The sequence below is a fragment of the Phalacrocorax carbo genome, chromosome 7, assembly GCF_963921805.1.
Source record: "Phalacrocorax carbo chromosome 7, bPhaCar2.1, whole genome shotgun sequence".
NCBI classification, from domain to species: Eukaryota; Metazoa; Chordata; class Aves; order Suliformes; family Phalacrocoracidae; genus Phalacrocorax; species Phalacrocorax carbo.
In genome coordinates this window covers 13739312-13756066 of record NC_087519.1, presented here as the reverse complement: position 1 = coordinate 13756066, position 16755 = coordinate 13739312, and the positions used below count along the sequence as shown (strand labels likewise).

Sequence of the window (16755 nt, the reverse complement as noted above, 5' to 3'; positions counted from 1 at the left end):
TGATGTCTGCATATGTTATACAACTCTCTTCTTTTGTTGGTAAGGTAGGGTGGGAGACAGCTGCTACCAGAGGAATACTAAAAGAGGTGGAATAGGGTCTTCCCAGCAGCAGCCATTGCCCTTGATTTGTAGTCCTCCAAGCTCCGCTCTTTCCTTCTTATTTTCCCTTCTTGCTGCAGTTGTGAATGGTGCACCAGAATAAGTAAAGGCTGCTTCAGGAGGCAGCTGCATAAGAAGTAACAAAGGGATGTGGGAAAATGGTTTCTGTAAAGCATTGGCTAGAACTAAGATGTAGCCAACCTTCATTTGGCTGTTTAAGTGGAAATACTCTTTACTATTTCTATGATCAAAGATTGTGTTTTTGCTAGAAAAAAAAACCACCTTACTTGAATGGTGTGTTTTCAGGTTCAATCATTGCTTTATTGCGGAGAATAGCTGGTCCTGCACCTACGCCAATGTCACTAGGATAAGTATTGATGTAGTTTGGTGGTGGGCCTTCAAACTGGTCCATTCTATCTTGAAGAATCTGTTCCCACTGTTCCAAATTTTTTATTACAGCAACGCCCAATGGTGATGTTACAGGAAGATCTAAACAGATTAATAAATGGTAATAATTAATTATATATTAAAACATATTAACATACAAATAATGTATTAATTATATATATAGTTGTAATTAATAAAAGCTTAGAGAAAAAAATCATTTAAGTTGCAGTGTGTATAAAAAACCAGAATAATACAACCATCCAAAAAAGATCTTGAAAGGAAATGTACTTGTTAGCAATTGTAAAAAATTAACGTATTCATTTATTTAAATGTAAAAATGAAAATTAAAAAGCAAAGTCTGACAGAAAGCCACTTCTACAGAAAACTAAAATGTAAAGCATAATTTAACATACCATTGAATTCCAGACCAGCAATGGGAAAGAAGTTCTTAACATTGTGCAGAACTAATTTTACCATTGTCAAATGCAGAAGAGCCCAGCTGTATAAAAAATAACAGATTGAGTTCTGTTAAAACAACATTAACACAATTATCTGCAGAATATTTTTCTCCTTCTACCAAATACACATCTTAGAAAAACAGTGTAGATGGTTCACTGAGGTTTACGAGACACATAGAGAAAACTTCTTATGTATCAGCTATGCAATTATATAAGGGTGCCTCTGAGGGCCCCTTGCTGTAACAGGTAGTATCCCTTTCTCTCTTTCACAAATCCCAGATTATTGTACTCTTCCTCCAGATAAAAGAGTGTGCAAGCTTGAGCCTCTGCAAGACTGAGAATTAAGTACAAGCCCCCTGAAACACCTGAAATTCTCTACTAAATCATGATGAACAGAGACAAGACACTACTTGAATTTGGCATTCATGGCAGAAGCTTTCACACTGAAAGAGTCCCACAGATATTAGTGATACAAATCCTAAACAGTATAGCTGTAAGGACTAATGAGAGACTTGAAGAACACATTTAAAAAAAAAAAAAAAATCACACTTCTCCATTATTATAATGCTGAGGTCATCTACTTCATATTATCTTGCAACATTTTCTCTTTTAAGGAGAGTTAATCTGCTAGTTCTAGTTAATCTGCCCCTCATTCAAAAACTGAAGATCATGCTTGAATCAGTAGTCTAAAGCATCATTCTAGAGCTGGCACTGCAGCACCTCATGTTCTTTGTGCCTTAAAAATGAAAATAGGAGGTTTTAAATTTGGTTTTCCCCTCCCCCCAAAATGCAAACCACACAGCTTTGACTGCTTAATCCCATTTTTTTTTAGGCAAGTAAATAGTGAACTGTTACTGTGATGAAATTTATCACTTCTGTAATCCTATTGCCACAGATAAGTCTATCCACAGTACTAAAGTTATTTGACTTAAACTGGATGGTGCAGAGGACCTGTATTTTCTTTAATTTGGAAGCAGAGGTAAGCACACAACATAATTATTCTAAAATAGTGGCAATTTTGGCTAACCTGTAAGAATTGGCATCCTTGTGTTCCTGGATCTGTACATCAGAGAGGAAAGCATCATCCTCTTCCTCATCACTGTGAATGCTTTCATCAGAATCATATATAACACCGCTGTCTGATAAAGGAAGAAATGGCTGCAATGCAAAATAAGTCTGCTATAAAAGCAATTTTCTGATCTCTTAATATTCAACACTTACTTTAGTTATCACTGTCATAGAGTTTAAATGACAACAACTTCACCCATTTATAAGTTTCCCTAAAACATAAAGTAGCAAGGGGGAAAGCGTTAATCTCTATTACCAACAAGAGACATGTTTTGAAAGTTAAGTAATAAACTTGTAGGCTCTTCATCTTTTATTACACAGATAATATTCTGCAGCTTACTATGGAGAGCACTCCAAATTTTCTCATTATTTTTTGTCCTTTAAAAATTAAAGGAGAAGAAATATGCTTTTATGAACTATATCTTATATTTTCCATTTTAAATTACCTTTGCCATAAAATAGTCCCACATGCTGAGTTCTGGAGGGATAAACTTTTCTTTGTAAGAGGGTCTTTCTGCAGGTACAGGTGGCGGTGCAGTGCTATCCTTCACTGGTCTTCCTGGCACCAGCATTCTCATATTAAACCGACGTCGATGTTTATCCATTTCTTCTGATGGAAGAGGTGGTGCTAAATTCAGGTAGTATAAAAAGCCGATATTAACATTGCATCTTTAGAAACAGCTGTATTTTATAATTGAAGTAACTAAATCCATTGTTATTAGTACTAATTTCTACTGTTCCAGAAATCAAAACCAGCCTAAATAAAGTAAGTGTAATCATACAGGAAGTTCACTTATGATACATTCAATAACTGTGAAATTTACACATTGGATATATCATGAGAAATACATTTTATTATCTGAATTAAGTTCTCAGAAGATGTAGCTTTTAATTAAAAAGCTTTTAGCTGAAAAGTTTCTCAAGAAATAAATTAAGGTTTGTTTTTGAGAAATAAAAGTAATATGTAAAATTTCACTAAACTGTGAACTGCACAAGTAGCAGCAGTTATTCAAAATATAAGCCAAGGAACTCTTAAGATGGTGAAGAAAATTCTAACAGACCGTCATGTTTTTTGACAACTGAAGTCTATTTTAAAGTGTTATGATTTAAAATGTCTTAATAGATATCAAAATATTAATGTGGAATTTGTTTTTCAAAGTGTTATTGGCCAGGCAACATTGAAGATGACACTTACTTTATTACAAAGTAGCTAGATATTTAAAGTTTTTTTTTAAAAAAGCCACTACTAACATTCATCTACACTGCAAGTTTTTACAAACCTTCATTACCATCCTCTGAAACATCAGAAGCTGTAGGAGCTTGTAGGTTAAAGGAAAACAGAATACATCTCAAATGAAGGCATGACTTTATATAAGTTATTCATATTATCATCTTGTGAAAACAACTGCCCTAAATGAGTTTAACTTATTCCATGAATGACAAATATCTGTTGTGCATAGTTATAATGGTGCATTGCTTTATTACTCTTTTGTTTTATATTTCAGATACGGAATATCTAATTTTTGCATAAGTTTCAAGCCTGTTGTTGTTTTGAAAGTCTAAATGACATGATTTTCAACATTGTTGCAGTGTGAAGTCTATGACAAAATGGTTGTATTTCCTTTTGTCTCCAGAGCCTGAAGTCAATCTCCACTTTCGCTTTTCCTCATGCAGTATATTAAGACATGCTCATCTGTCTTTGCAAAACTCCTGGTTTTAGTTGGCGCTTACATATGCATGAACTATTTTTCTGACACTTGAAGTTGATATTTCTTCTCTGTGGTCTTGTGCAGGGTGCAATGATATCTTGCATAGAAACTGGTTTCAGAAATACTGTTTCCAAGTTACCGCAGTTGTTAAACAGTAACACTCATCTCTCTCATAGAAAACCATAGGTATTAACACTGATTTATACCATCTGTTTTTTCACTAAAAAATAATGACTGAAAGTCCTGAAAAGTGTTATAAGTAAGCATCTAATAGTAATATAAGCAACATAACAACTGTACAGTTTTTGTGGCAAATTCAAAATGTGCTGGGTGCAATTACAAAGGACAACTACAAGGCTAATTTTTTTCTGCTTCTTAAGGCCAGTAGATTCTTACTGGCCTTACTTAAATTCTGCTTGCTTGGTTTTTGCCTTTAAAAGGAAGGAAAGCTCTCCTACTAGGTTACTAAAAGGAATAAAATATGAATCATTTGTATGACCTTTAGAGAACAAAGTACCTGGAATATTTTCTGACTGCCTTTGAGGTTTTACAAGAAGTTTCACTCCTCCACCAAAAACAGCAGCCCACATTCGACTGTTCAAAGGATGGGCTGCTAGTCGAAATAATTCATTGCATGAATTGGTCGCAAGGGCATGTATAAGGAGACTCAGGTAGACAGCTATAACAGCTTCACAAAGTAAGATGTTTAACTTTGGTTGGTCTTCATCCTGAGCTGAACTTAAGAGATTTATAAGTGAACTCACACCTGCAAAGAGAAAAGAGGAAAAGATCAACGTTAAATGAATAAGAGCAGAAATGGAAAAAAGGAAATGTTTCACCTCTACATTTTGTGTTAAACATATACTAATAGCGGCATGATACTTTTATTTAGATAAAACATAATATTTTTCTTAAAATCATAAAGATCAAAATTATAAAAAGTATTCTTGGCTCCAGGACTTCTGCACTGTATCTCTCTGCAAACACTATGGACAGTTCAGCTTGCCTATGAAATTCCTGCGGTTTCCACAGTTGACCTCAAAATGCTAAATTTATGCTCATACATTAGGTGTAGTTGTTTTGATAGCTATACCAGGCAAAGCATAGGTGTAAGACAGTGCTGTAGAAAACAGAAATAGCTTTGCTAGGTGGTGAGGCAAACCAGAAGAAAACATTTTAGGATGACAAGTTATCATCTTATTAAGTTTATCCCAAAGATTATGGTCTCTTCTCCAAGCAAGATGTTTGCCATGTAGAAAGTTTATTTTTATTTGTTTTGGTACGTGAAAAAGTTAAAGGCTGTTATTTATGAGAGAACTAAATCAGAAACACTTATCCATCATTGATCATCCATCATTTCATCCTTCATATTACCAGACAGTGAGATAATCTTGAAATGTGGAGCTGGTCCAGTGGTGCCAAAAGTAACCTTATTTTTGTCTCACCAGGCCACTGAGCAGGAGATGAGTTTGGAGTTGCGTGCTCTTCAATACTTTCTGTCCTCAGTCTGCGCCGATCACTCAAAAGAAGTCCTTGATAAACCATCCCTGTAAACTGATTCGCTTCTGTTTGACTGCTAAATACAAATTAATTTCTTCTGATGAGAAAGGACTTTAAGAATATTTTTGTAATAAGTATAGTATATATGCTTCTCATTTTAATCAGAAAATGCAACATTTAAAATGCTATAAGCCTAAGTCAAGATTTTTGTAATTTCACAGTATTCAAAATACATTTTTAATGAAAACTTGAAATGTTTCCATGTGGCATTATCAATTTTAATATGTTCGGTTCGTAGCTCCAGATATTAAAAAAGCTTTTTAAAAAAATTTAATAATATATTTGTTCTGAATAATTTTAAAAAACATTTTTACAACATTAAAACTCTTCCAGTTCCAGTTTGGAATATAAACTGTCTGAAACCTGGCTTTCATTAGGCTTAAATGTTTCCTCTGCACCTCTATTCATCAGTGAAAATGCTGTGGGAAATAGCATTCAAATATTTTTTAGAAGCATCCCAAGTGAGAGGGACACCAGATTTTCCTATTGTTTATTGGAAAAAATCTGAATGATCTATGTTATTTTATCTGTGTAAAATAGATCTGGCACATGGAAGCTAGCAGTGTGTAAACTGTATAAATGTCTATATCCATGCACAGATATTTAATCGCTTTATTAGACATATGCATGAAGAATTTCTATTTTAGATACACAAAGTGTACTCCAAAGGTAGGACTGTAAGAAAACTTCCAGTTTTACCTGTAGCTGTGGCTATCACATAGTGCTTGATAAATGGATGCAGAAAGTGAAGCTGCTAAAGAATGAAGTGTGTACACCTAAAATAAAAAGAGCCAATGAGCTATACATAAGTTACGTATAAAAGATGAGTAAACTACAAGTCTTTCTAAAGAGCATTGGAAACGTATTATGCAAGAATATCCTAGTTTTAAACGAAGTGCAAGAAATAGTAACTGAATGTTACTTTAAGTTTACAATACAGTACTTTGAATATCACAACTGCTTGCTCAAGATCATTTGACTGCAGTCAAAACCTTCTAATATTACGTCAAGATAATCAACTCTATTCTAATATAGAACTGCCACAGTGAATGGGTATGCTGAAGGAGTGGTTAAGTACGTCCTGTTCTGAGAATGAGAACAGAAACACTCCAGTTCTTAAACAGAAGAAATGCAAGGATTTCTTGGAAAGTCCAATGAAATCCACAGCATGAAGAAAACGGTACTGTCAAACTGTTAAAAAGGTAAAATTTTTAAATTCCACCCTGTCTTCATTTCCATCTTTTTCTACCATCTTTCCATTTAATCAAATGCTAGAGCTTAGATTAAAGCTATGAATTATCTAAGTAGTTGTTTTGCAGTTAAGATGTGTCAGCTCTTCTTTCTGAATTCTCTTTTAAAAGAAAATGCATGTGAGGTATGAGTTTTTAGAGTAAGAAAGATGCTTCCTGTAGCATAATGCAGGATGGAAAAGGAGTCAACTATGTAAGAGACAAAATGAGATATAATTAAGCTTGAGTTACAGTTTTAGAAACTTAACTGCCTTGCATTGGGACAACCCATTTAGTTTCCTAATTTTCCCTACTTTCATTTAGTCAATAGAAATTCAAATTAATTTAATGACTGAATACTGATCTAAATGTACAAAATAATGATTTAGCTTGTTACTAATTGACTGTGTCACAGTCTCATGCTCTTGGCTTTTTCGCCCCCTCCATTTACTGAACCTGAACAGAATTTATTCGCCCCCGAGTATGGAGTCAGATAAAGTAATTCATCACAACTCCTTAGAAACCAGTACACTTGAGGAAATTCATGCTAGGGCAAGGTTTATAATATCTATATTAATAGAAGGTTATAACGTAACTTACAGTCCCCCATCTCTACTTTCATTAATCTCCCTACAGGATTTGACCAGAATGACGTAATTAGTTAACTTACACGATCATGTTGTTTTAAGAGCCAAGAATTGTTTTAGTGAACATTTGCATTTGGAATAGCTTCTTGAGAATGACCAGAATTTGGATGAAACAGAACTAACTGGGTTCAAAAAGATGTCAGAAAGCAAGGCAGTTAACTAGCATTTTCAGTTGGCCAGACTTAAGGGAGAAAGAAGGTCAGTATTGTGAAAGGGTAAGTGTTGAAAAGTTAACTCAAACACCGCATTCTATTTTTCGCATGCTCACTCCCCATTTTATAAAAAATCATTTAGCATTTCCTGAAAGCTTTTCATTACCTTGACATCTTCAATATTAGGATGTGGTGGTGATTTCATCTGCACAATAGTGTAAAGAATATCATGGATGTGGTTGTTTAAATACAGCACAGGATTAGCTATCACAGTTTTTGTGGATGCTATGCTTGCAGAAAGCAACGGTAGTGTTGTGGGTAATGGAAGTGGAGACTGAAGTTGTTTTACAGTAGTTTCCTGTTTAAAAGAAAATATTGTATTTAAAATTATTGCTTTGAGAAAAAGAGTTTAAAAAGAAGATAATTTTATATCTTAAATGTTTTTCCAGGATTATTTATCCTGTTCCACTGCTGTCTACTCAGTACAGACAGGACTTTACTGTGACTGATGTCAAAAGTAAATTCATATTTCCTACAATAACACAGATCAGACCTGATAGCCAAGTTTGCTGGAACACTTTTTGATTTAGTGCAGGAGAAGTAATTTTATGTAATTCATTATGAAGAGTTGGGATTGTCTATTAAGAAACACTAACAAAAAATGCACTTGCAGTAGCATAACTTGTCATAATACTGACTGGTCTGAGTTTAATAACAAAAGTCATATTTGCACTAATCTGAGTTTCTCAAGTGGAAACAAGCAGATTTTTTTTAAAATTCCTAAAAGTATGTGCTAACCCTAGTACCACCAAAACAGTTGTCTACTGCTCCTATTTGAAATGTGAGAAATCTAGGACTAGAGCAGGTTAGTCATTAACATTTGCTGGAAAATATCTCTTTTTGTATGAAATAAATGCAGAAAATACCATAATATACTAAAAGGGAGCACTACCCTATCTGACTTGGTATTATTTGTTGAGTCTTGCAGCTAAGATCCCATTCCTTGCAGCTCCCTTGCATGACTTGCAGAGGTGTAAGGAATGAGATTTTGTCGTATTTCAGCAACTGTGAATTTAATTTATTATATAGGTACCCAGAATATTGTGATAAAAATTATAATTTCATTGGAACATGCATATAATGCTGCAGCTATAATATAAACAGCAACATTTATATTCCATAATTAAAGGTAGTCTAATCCTCAATGTCATATGACAGATCCTTAGGAACCAAATAATCAGGATGTGGAAAAGCAGCACACTTAAATATCAGGTTCTTTCTCCAAGAACATTAAAATGATCTTGACCATAAGACTTGCAGAACATAAGCAGCATCTATCTAGACACAAACTCAAGAATTTGACAAAACTGACAGTCCAGAACTATTGACAGTTGTGAATATAAATTAGTTGAATTTATTTTACCTGCTGTGACTCTTGCAGCAAAAACTTCAGCTCCATTCTTACAGATGCTAAACCACCACCTTGTGCCCCGTGAAGGCTACAATAACTTAGAAAAACCCTTAGAAGAGCTTGGTTCTTCTGCAGCCACCACTTTCGTCTTTCAGCATGTTCTCGCTTTGCTTGTAACCTACGTCTTTCTATCTGGTGCCGTTCATACGAACCGATGTCTGGCTTATCCATAATGTCGTCGTGATCAAGTAGATCCCCATTTACTTTGGTGTATGTTCTACAATAGTCTTTGCCCCCTGCGTCATGGTTGCATATTTCATGCATAGCAGCAATTTCTTTTTCAAGCCAGTTGTACAGCTGAAATCTGAGCTTTCCTCCATCGACTTCATAACCTGTAGCCAAAGTCCTCAGTTCGGTCATAAGGATCTTCAAACAGGCTCTGAACTTCAGTTGTTCAGCAATAACATCAACCTCAGTGTCTCCTGCATCAGAAGTGTCCCCATGTGGTGTTTGAGGAATGTTGGTGTCTGAGGTTCTCTCATCATCTTCTCCATTCTTAGAATCAGATTTTGAGTTCTTTATCATTATACCAACATCCTTGTCCTCTTCATCTGACCCATTTTTGTCTTCACCCCAATCAAGAGTAAGGGGCTCATCATCAAATTTTACTGCTGGTTGACTCCAGTCAAATTGTGCTGAAGATTCAACAGTATTTTCCAAAGCAAAGGAAGTTGAAGTTGGCTTTGACCAGTCTGTATCACCACTTCCAGGACCATTCCTTAAGACTTTGGAATCTGAAACACCAGCCTGTATTGGAGGACTAGATGAATCTTTCTCTGCAGCTACAGTAGACTTTTTTCTTACTTTTGGAATTTTGGAAAGGACTTCAAGAGCTAGTACAGGGCACCCCACTTTAAAATGAGCATTTGCAGTAGTGAAGAATAATTTTCTTTCTATAAGATTGATTTTATCAACAAAGCTTTTCTCAGTTTTTAGACCTAAGGTGGCCAAAGTCCCTTCTGGTGAGCTGAAGTATCTTCGGATGAGCAAAGGGTGGGTCCGAAGATAATTGTAAAAACTGAATACCACAGGATTGCACGACTTGACAATAACTATGGAATTAAGCAGATATGATTTCTATTGAAAATGGCTTTAAAATAGAATTGTTCTATTTTGCAGTATTTCCTGCATTACAGAGATTTGTCAAAACACAAAAAGAAAAACAGTTTCGGGTCTAGTTGCGAAAACAAAATGAAAGAATTACTTATTTCCCACAAAAAGATTAAAGGTGTGACCTGGATGAGTATAGAGATACTAAATTCTCTCATTTGCCTCATTGTTACATTCCACTCAGCTAAAACTAAAAATAGCTGAGATGATCAGCCAGGCAGAGATTTCACCAAGGGAGGGAATCTGCCACAGGGTAGCCACATGTCACTAAACATTAATCTCAGAAGAGACAGGATAGGAAATCCTGCTAAAACACTGCTAATTCCTAGAAGCAAGAATGAGAATTTAAATCCATTGGAATAAAGATTAGCCAGCATTCAGTAATAGATATTGTAGGGAAGTACCAAACAAAGAAGGCCTTCCTGAGCTTATCTGACAGCAGGATGAAGTCCTTGGAAGAAACTGGAAAAAGGTTTTTTAAGAAGTGGAAGAAATTGAGCAGACCTGTACACAAGCCAATTAATAATTTGAGCATAATGGCATCTCAGGAGAAGAGGCTGCATACATACATGGAAAGTATTTCTCCTTCTCTATTTTGTCTTAATAAGTTTGTCCCATCAGACTAATCTTTTTCCCTTACCTGGGTTTTCATCATCATCTTTAGGTGTTTGTTCCAATAACGTGTCCAGTGCTCTAGTGTAATCTTTCATTATCCAGTATGCAATGCTTCTTAGAAATGGATCGGAATGCAATTTAGTACAGCTGAACCCAGCTCCATCCTTATCGCAACCCAAAATCTTTTCATAAAGAATGGAGGTGTATGTGACAGAGGTTTCAAACTCTGATTCATATAAACGAGCAATAACCATAGCCAACTGTATGTCTTCCATTTTCTCAAGGCACACCTATGATAAGAAGTGGGGAAAAAGGTTGCTTTATGAGGGAAAGAGTGCGTTCTTGAGAATAACAATGAAGTGAATAGCAATATATGTTTACAGAGCAGATAATTTTTTTTCTCATATTTGCTCTTTAAAGTATATATTAATCTTTGGGTCAAAAATACAGTATGTGATATATATATCTAAGTAACATATTTTCTTCTGTGTTTGGAAAGAGATGTACTTTCTTCTATTTCGGAAATTATGCATAGCAGTACACCAGCATGTCAAAAATTAATATGGGAGAAGTAAAAATAAAGATGATTATGTTTATTCTACTAAGTAGAATAAACATAACTTCCAACTTTAATGTTAATACATCACTGGTAAAATATTCTTCACATTGTCTCACCTGCAGAACTACATCTCTGAGGAAAATTCTTTACATTCTCAGGTAAAAGCAAACATAATGCATATAAATAGGCAGGATAACTAAAGATTCCCTAATTCCCATTTTCTCCTGAGAGGTACTGCTTAGGCTATTACCCTGCTTACAGCTCTCACCTCCCTTGTGGCAGTCAGCATCACAGCTCCACTAGGAAGGTATCCTAGGGCTGCTTCAGAAGACAACTCTGACTTCTTTTTTTACTTAATATTGTAACAATAGGTCATGCAGAATAGCTGGAGGCTGAACAGAGTGCTACAACTTAACTGTGCTGATCAAACAGAAAGTTTTGCCAGAAGGGTCATGACTGGTATTCTCAAGAGTGCTTCCACTGAGGACTGATGTACCTGAACAATTATTCTGGCCTTCAGATCAGCTTCCAAGCAGCTCTTCCAAGCTGCAAGTGTGGAGGTAAATGGTATGTCTGTAGGGCACAAGGCAGTCATGTGTAGACATACCATACCATTTGTGCTGCCACAATTTGTGAAAACATCAGCAGAGAACAGCTTGTAAGGATGCAGTTATACAGGTCAAATTAGAAACTGAAGCTTAATTTCTCAAAAGTGAATACCTCTATAGCATCTTTCAGTGAACCTGCTAGCAAGAAAAACGCAGCTGATTGTTCAAAGCGTTGTTTTCCCAACAAAGCAAAAGCGTTTTTTAAAGCAGCTTTGCGCCATCTATCTTCACTGAAGTTGTGGCTGAAAAAGGCAGTCATCTTTTCGTCATGCTGGGACCTGCATAAAGAAATGCAATGCATACAACTGCTTATTAGAAAACCTTAGCATACAATCACTTGAACAGCATCACTTTAAATTAAATTCTAATCTTCAATGAGTTCTGCTTTGCATTCCAGGTTCCATTAAGACGTACTCAAACTTCGAGCTAGCAGAACTCACCTAAACAGACCCCACACCACTGCCTTTTTCTTCATAGCAAGGTAAAAAAGTGCAGCATCTAAGGCATCATTGTTCCTCTGGAATGAAGCTTTTGCAACCTGTAGTAAACAAAACCTACTATTACTACTGAAAATATAAAGGCTGCTTTTAGCTAAATCACGTATGTTCTCTGTCAGGCAGGACGGGCTAGGTGGCTATTATTTCTACAAAGGAACAGTATTTTCTGTCAGAATGTTTTATTCATATGTGACAGCTGTCATTACACCTTGAATGTTCTTAAGAGTCAGAAAAAACAACACTACTGCAGATATTAACCCCTCTCAACCACAGTGGGACATTAAAAAAGTGCAAATAAAAATCTTTCCTTTAAAAGTGCTACAGTAACTCATACTATTAGGTGAAATTACTCTTGCAATCCATTACTTACATGTACTGAAGTAATACAAGTATTTCTTTAATTAACAGTTTGTTTTTCATATAGGACTCAGATGTAATTGCATTTCATTTGGAGTAATAGGATAATTAGGTTTGGCTCCTAGATTCTTTAAGTATCATGTAACTTTTCAAAATGTAATTTTACAAGAGATGACTTGGAAATTTAATAAACTAGTAAGTACTTCTGTTCCACAGACATTTGAGAGATTGCATTATTTTTTGTAATTCAAAGCAAAAGCTAGCAGCTGTTCAAATCAATCGAACTTCAAGTTACAAGAAAGCTGAAATTCTTATTAAAGCAAGGATTTAAATCTCATTGGTAGCTATGGAAAACAGTTTTAGATATTATCTCAAAAATATATTGCACTGTATCCATTATTAGCCCTCCAATAAGAAAACTCTGCATGCAAATGAGATTTGGTGTTATTTTGGTTAAAAACAGTAATTTTGCAACTCTTCAGAAGAGTAAAACCTGCATTTATTTGCAGTTCAGATTTTTTATGTTCTATAGTACTCATTAGAAAAAATTACAAAATTTGAAAAGACCTTTTATATGGTTTTTATTAACTTATATTTTTCAATATATTTATTTCTTAAATGAAACCCACTGATCATATACTGAGCATAAGTCCCTGTTTAATCTGCAGATATATACTGTCTCATATATCTGAAAACAAGATTCTTCTTAAAATAGAGTACTTAATATGATCTTTAACATACTGTAAAATATGTGGGGGGAAGAAATTAGGTGCTTCAGAAATGGCTTTTCCCTAGATGATTTGTACTATATCTTACTATTGAATAATGACATTTTTAAGCCAGGACTGCCACCATCAGTTGGCATAGAAAAAAATAGTTACGCAGCCTCCTGGCTGGGCTAGAGTACAAAGGCATCTGCTATAAACAAGTCACTGTGCGTATCTCCTAAGGCATACCTAGCAGCATATAACTATAATTTGTAAGGAATTGAAAGTACCTTCTCAATGCACCTTCGGAGTGTGTTGATATTCCTGACCCACCACCCAATACCCATAGCTCTTAATTCAGACCACTGTGGGTCTCCCTTCTGAATAGCAGGAATCATATTGATCAACTCCTCCTCAGCCTCAGAATGAAAAGCCCATGCAAAATGGCAAGTAGATAGGCCTAAACAATAAGATAATAAAATTCAGAAGATTAAGACTTGTTAATAAGCAAATGGAGTATGTCAGAGATGCAAAGTGGGATCCCCAACCCAAGCGTTAGGTAGATCTTAGACTGTTTCCCTCAGCAGGAAGTAAAGCTGCAAAAGGAACAAGTGAATATATTTTTCCTTACTAGGGATGTCCTCTCCTCAGTGCTTCTTCCATCATTTTCCAGTACCCCATTATATATGTACTAGAGTTATATGGTGAAAGACTAAAGGAAAAATACTCTATTATCACAGAGGCAGACCCATTCTTGGCCAGAAACCTTTCTGTCTGCTGTTTAGGTGGTAACTGCTTTTCTTTCCCGTATTTCAGAACAGCATTTACTCAGATTGAGCAAGGGAAAAAACCTGATGTGATGAAAATAAGAAGATAATCTTTAAGGTAAGATAAAGCCATGCTTATGTAAAGCAGTATCTTCATTCCTCCAGCAGAAACAATGAAATATACATAAACAATCTGTATGTTATCTGGTTGGGTAATTTATGCCTCAAACTGAATGGGGCAGAATCTTTCTCTGTTCTAGAGCTATACCTTTTTTGCTATTCACAGTGCATTTAGAGAAGCCTATAAACAAGCCTTTGCAAGATAAGGGCTTTAATGGAATAGATATAATCTAAATGAATATGCAGATAATAGAAATATCATAAAATTATAAATCAAACATAACCAGATCCCGTCAGCTCAAGTGGATCAAATGAAGGCAATACTTCACGCTAAGAATTACCTTGGTGAAGCAGCTGAACTCGATACAGAGGTGGGAGTGATGTCAAAAGGCAGGTGTGCAAGCGCATAGCCAACAAATATCTTAAGCCACATTCATCTAAGGTATCTCGTCCTGTAAAATATAAAATACTGACTTTTGAACATGCAGGTGACTACAAGAGGCCTATATACAACTTATTATATGCAGTGTGTGAGGAATATATGTTTCTAAACTTCCTGAGGCTTGAACTAAAAGTTATTTATTATGTATGAAACATAATTATAAATCTCTATTTAAGTGTTTTTCTTTCTTACTGTATCCAATCTGAATTACTGACGCTAGCTTTCAGCTTTGTTATCCCAAAATACCCCAAGGACTAAATTTACCTTTGCTGAGAAGAACAAGAATGTTTATTCAATAATATGTCAGTTACTAACCTGAATAATTCTTATCTCTGTTCTCATCTAGTTCAGTGCTTGTTGTGGCCACAGTGTCTGCCAAAGCTACAAGGAACATCTGCTCCAGTCGAGTGAGGCCTGGCAGACTCGAGTGCATGAGGTGGCTTGAAAGAACACTAGCATGTTCTCGGCCAAAGTAAGTTGGACCATACTGTGACAGATTAATAACTTTGGATTTACTCTCCCTCTTTTCAGGCTCAAAATCAATAAAGTCTTCAGTTGTAACAGGCTGAATCTGGAACAGATCTGAGTACTGATCCTCTGTTTTTCTCTTAGCATGATCTTCAGAGCCCTGAGGTATTTTAGAAGTTTCTTCAGAAACAAAAGTGGCATCTTGATCTGCAGCAAGCAGTGCATACAGTGGCAGTGGAGGAATTGAGTCTATCTCAGTGTAGTCTCGAGTACCATCTTTTCCAGCTGTGATGGTATCCTTTGCAGTACTACCACTTACACTAATGGTGCGAGAAAGATGGCGTTTAGGACCAGTTCCTTCTCCAGCTTCTGTGTCTTTAACTATTGCAACTTCTCCTGCAATACATTTAACTAAATGTGACAGAATGGCTTTGGCTCGGCGAACTTTACCCAGATCCATAAGTTCTAATAACTGGGTTGGATGATACTGGGGTAGAGTAGGTGAAAGAACATGAGCAGCTTCAAAAAGGCCACCATCCTGAATTACAGTTGGAGTGCCAAAAACATCATCCACAATACCTGCTCCATCAATTACACTGGTCTTCTTCACTATCAAGCTTGTTTTGAGTGGATCTTGTGTTGTTGAGTCTTCAGTAGCAAACACATCACTTTCTCCATCACCAAACTTGATAGCGTGTTTCCACTGGGCATAAACATGCATTTCACAGTCCATTCCCACTACCAGTATACCATCCCTCACCCAGGACAGAGAAACAGGCAGTGAAGGAGTGCCATCTACAGATGATACCAAATCAATTGATCTAAGCAACACCCACTTTGACTTTACACCTTGTTTTATGCTACCACCTAGTGGCAAAGTAATGACAGCTACTCCCTCTTTGCTGCTAGTTTGATCCGTTACAATTCCCGAAAGTCTTCCGTACATGAAGATGTTGGCACCAACTCCAACTGTCAATATATGTGAACCATCTTCTTTTGATACCCAGTCCAAATGCACCAAATGCTTGATACTGGGCACTAGGTATTTGTCTTTATTCAAAAAAGCATCTGATTTACTGTAAACAAATAAATTACTATCTACACTGACCCTTGAATCAAGTACACTTCCAACCTGAACTAAATCATCCAGATGAATTGTCTGTTCCAAAACCCATTCTGATCCTCCTGTAGACTCACATTCAAGTATACAAACATGCATGGAAAATTCTTTGGAAACAAAACCATTGTGCTGTATGGGTTGTTTGTATGCTACTGCAAGACGTCCTGTGTAAGAACAGCTAACAGCAACTGGTCTTCCTACTATGCTCACTGTACTGCTGTTGTCTTCTCCTTCATCGTTCATTAAAGGCCATTTTCTCCAATGATATGTTTCCCTTTCTTCATTTTTGCTGTTTAAGTCGGTCTCTACAGTACATCTCCAGAACCGCACTCTGTTGTCTGAACATGATGTTACTATCAAATAAGGTGCAAGGCAGACTGGGTATATTGATGAAGAACTCAGGTGACCTGAAGTTAGAACAAATACATTTACTTTTAGTTATATGAAGTAGAATGCCTATATGAATAAGGCAGATGCAACACTGTCTAACTACTGATAGAGAACTTTACAACCTGATATTGCTTTTCTAATTTGGAATTGGGTAAGGGCAAATGCATTAAGACTGGTAATAATCTTACAGCTTGAACGTTACTAATCATCTGCAG

General features: G+C 35.9%; 1 protein-coding gene across 3 annotated transcripts in view; it reads right to left on the bottom strand.

Moving 5' to 3' along the window:
- DMXL2 (Dmx like 2) overlaps nucleotides 1-16755 on the bottom strand; it is a 55953-nt gene that overhangs the window by 12542 nt on the left and 26656 nt on the right. For all 3 annotated transcript variants that reach the window (XM_064456394.1, XM_064456393.1, XM_064456395.1), the window contains 15 exons: nucleotides 14878-16557; nucleotides 14462-14572; nucleotides 13524-13693; nucleotides 12113-12210; nucleotides 11785-11950; nucleotides 10531-10795; nucleotides 8733-9832; nucleotides 7476-7667; nucleotides 5981-6057; nucleotides 5167-5297; nucleotides 4239-4487; nucleotides 2459-2640; nucleotides 1972-2102; nucleotides 900-985; nucleotides 387-588 (listed from right to left, as the gene is read on the bottom strand). In XM_064456394.1, the coding sequence (XP_064312464.1) occupies nucleotides 387-588; nucleotides 900-985; nucleotides 1972-2102; nucleotides 2459-2640; nucleotides 4239-4487; nucleotides 5167-5297; nucleotides 5981-6057; nucleotides 7476-7667; nucleotides 8733-9832; nucleotides 10531-10795; nucleotides 11785-11950; nucleotides 12113-12210; nucleotides 13524-13693; nucleotides 14462-14572; nucleotides 14878-16557 (4840 nt within the window). The remainder of the gene's footprint in view (nucleotides 1-386; nucleotides 589-899; nucleotides 986-1971; nucleotides 2103-2458; nucleotides 2641-4238; nucleotides 4488-5166; nucleotides 5298-5980; nucleotides 6058-7475; nucleotides 7668-8732; nucleotides 9833-10530; nucleotides 10796-11784; nucleotides 11951-12112; nucleotides 12211-13523; nucleotides 13694-14461; nucleotides 14573-14877; nucleotides 16558-16755) is intronic.